Source organism: Geospiza fortis, unplaced genomic scaffold (genome assembly GCF_000277835.1).
Source record: "Geospiza fortis unplaced genomic scaffold, GeoFor_1.0 scaffold27, whole genome shotgun sequence".
NCBI lineage: Eukaryota > Metazoa > Chordata > Aves > Passeriformes > Thraupidae > Geospiza > Geospiza fortis.
Genome location: NW_005054329.1, coordinates 2,149,544 through 2,151,985, shown reverse-complemented (window position 1 = coordinate 2,151,985; position 2,442 = coordinate 2,149,544). Strand labels below are relative to the sequence as shown.

The following is a 2,442-nucleotide window of genomic DNA, read 5'->3' as shown; positions in this document are numbered from 1 at the left end:
GTCCTCCTCCCTGCGGATGCCGATCAGGCAGACACCGTACCTGCGGGGGGAGCAGGGGCTGGGCATGGGGAAAATCCCCTCATGGAGGGGGAGCAGGGGCTGGGCATTCCCAGCTGGGGAAAATCCCCTCCGGGAGACTGTCCTCGCACAAAGAACCTCACAGCAGCCCCAGCCCTGCCCCCAGGCACGCAGACAGACAGATCCCCCTGCCCAGAGCCCCCTGCCCTCACTTCTTGTGCGCGTGGAAGGCGGCGTAGGTGAAGCTCTTGCCCTCGTACTCCATGAAGAACTTGCTGTCCCCCATGCGGATGTGATAGACCTCATTGCCCGAGCAGCGCCCGTACATCCGCTGCCACTGCTCCGGAGACTCCTGGCCCTCCCTGCAAGGGCAGCAGCAGCGTCAGCGGGGACCCCCGGGGCTGGGATGGGATTCCCAGAGCTGGGATGGGAGCCCTGGGCTGGGATGGGACCCTGGTTCTGGCACAGGTCCCAGAACCCCAGCCAGATCCCGGGGCAGAGCACCAACAGCCTCTGGAGCTCCCCCAGAGCCCGGCAGCAGGGAGGTGACAGTGACACATGGCCACGGGCTGCTGCTGGTGCTCTCCCAGGATGAGCTCGTTCTCACTTTGGGCTTTAAGTGCCTGTTTATTTAACGAGGGCCCCTGCAGAGTGCAGGGGGAGGTGCAGAGCCCGTGTTGGCAAACAGCCCCGAGCACTGGGCGAGAGGCATCTGGCAAGGATGTTTCATAACTGATTCCATGGCACTTTACCCAAAATTCAGACATTTCTGACTCACCAAGGAGTGCAGGGCACACACCACTGCTCTCCTGAGCTGGCAGAGCTCCTTGCAGCCATGCTGGATATAAACCCACCAAAAAACCCTGTGGGATCTGGGGCTGCTGTGAATTCACCTTCCTGCCAGCAGCACTGTGCCAATACAAAGATATTTTTACCTCCAGCCTCTGCAAAGTTGGCATTGCCCAACCCAACTGCACTGGTGTGGTCCCCTTAGAAAATGGGCTTTTGGTTTTGACCTGGAGGGGGGACCCAGAGCCCACTGTGCTCCCCAGAACCATCCCAGAGCCCACTGGGCTCAGGGGCCTCAGTTCTGCCACCCTCCAGGCTCAGGCAGGGGTAGGGGAGGGCAGGGACGGGCAGGGACAGCAAGGGACAGGCAGGGGCAGCACTCACTGGCCACGGGAGGTGTGCACCAGCAGCGTGATGAGGGTGGAGGTGGCAGGGCAGACACAGTTCAGGGCCAGCATGGCGTATTTGCACTCCTCCTCACACACAACGTGATCTGAAAGGCAGAGGGGACCATCAGGGAGGGGAGGGGGACAGATGGGTTCCCTGGCTGGCAGTGCCTGGGAATGGGGTCATTTTGGGGTGGTGTTGGGCACTGGGTGTTTCCTCCTCCTGCCAGTCCAGGAGGGCTCCCAGCTGACCAAGAGCTGCTGCTGTGCAGCTGCTCCAGCTCACCTGCAAACTTGACATGGAATTTATTTTCTGGCTTTAAGATCTGAACGTAGAGAGGACAGTTTGGAGCAAAGTCTTTGACAGCCCAGGCCCTCAGGATGGTCTGGTGGTCCTGGACAGGGACAAGAGCAACACGAGCTGCTTGGTTGATGGTTTCTTGGTTGATGGTTTCTTGGCTGATGGTTTCTTGGCTGATGGTTTCTTTTCCCCAAGGCTTCTACCCCTGGGATGAACTGCAAAGCACCCAGCCACCCTGGAGACGTACAGCAAGGGCTCCTCCTGCCCCTGGTGCTCCCCAAACCCAGCACTGATGGGAAACCAGCAGGAGGAAGGTGAGCCCACAGGGCTCAGCCAGCAGTGTGCTGTGCATGTCTCTGTGCATCCCCAAGGCTCTCCTTGGCACTCAGCCCCTTCCCAGCACCCTCCTTTGCCGGGAACATGTGATGCCAACACCACCCCAATCCCTCCTGCCTGAGAAATGCCCCGTGCCCACCCCTGGCTGGACTCACAGCTGCTGTTCTGTCCACCTCGTTCCGGCTGCTGAGGATGAAGCAAGCTTCTCCATTGTCCATCCTGCCAGGAGAGAGCAGAGACCCCATCAGCTGCAGGGCCCACCCCACCAGGCCCCTGCTGTCACAGACATATCTGATGAAAAATCCTTTATTGAGGATCTTTTCTCCTGAGAAGCTGGGAAGCTTCAGCTTCTCCATGTTTTGCTGCTTTGGAATGTGATTTGGAGAATTGTTTGCCCAGCATGTGAAATTGTTTTTACTTGATGCCCAATGGCAGCCAGCTGTGTCGAGGCTGTGAGCAGTCACAAGATTTTATTGTCATTCCATTCCTTTCCTTTCAAGCCTTCTGATGAAATCCTTCCTTCCATTCTTTAGTATAGTTTTAATATATCATTTTCTTTTAATATAATATATATCATAAAATAATAAATCAGCCTTCTGAAACATGGAGTCA

The 2,442-nt window shown here is 57.1% G+C and overlaps 1 protein-coding gene across 1 annotated transcript in view; it reads right to left on the bottom strand.

Annotated features, from left to right (window-relative positions):
- KCNT1 (potassium sodium-activated channel subfamily T member 1) overlaps positions 1 to 2,442 on the bottom strand; it is a gene marked incomplete at its 5' end in the record, with an annotated part of 26,299 nt that overhangs the window by 15,789 nt on the left and 8,068 nt on the right. The window contains 5 exons of the mRNA XM_031057279.1: positions 1 to 40; positions 231 to 380; positions 1,192 to 1,300; positions 1,480 to 1,588; positions 1,986 to 2,049. Coding sequence (XP_030913139.1) covers positions 1 to 40; positions 231 to 380; positions 1,192 to 1,300; positions 1,480 to 1,588; positions 1,986 to 2,049 — 472 coding nt within the window. The remainder of the gene's footprint in view (positions 41 to 230; positions 381 to 1,191; positions 1,301 to 1,479; positions 1,589 to 1,985; positions 2,050 to 2,442) is intronic.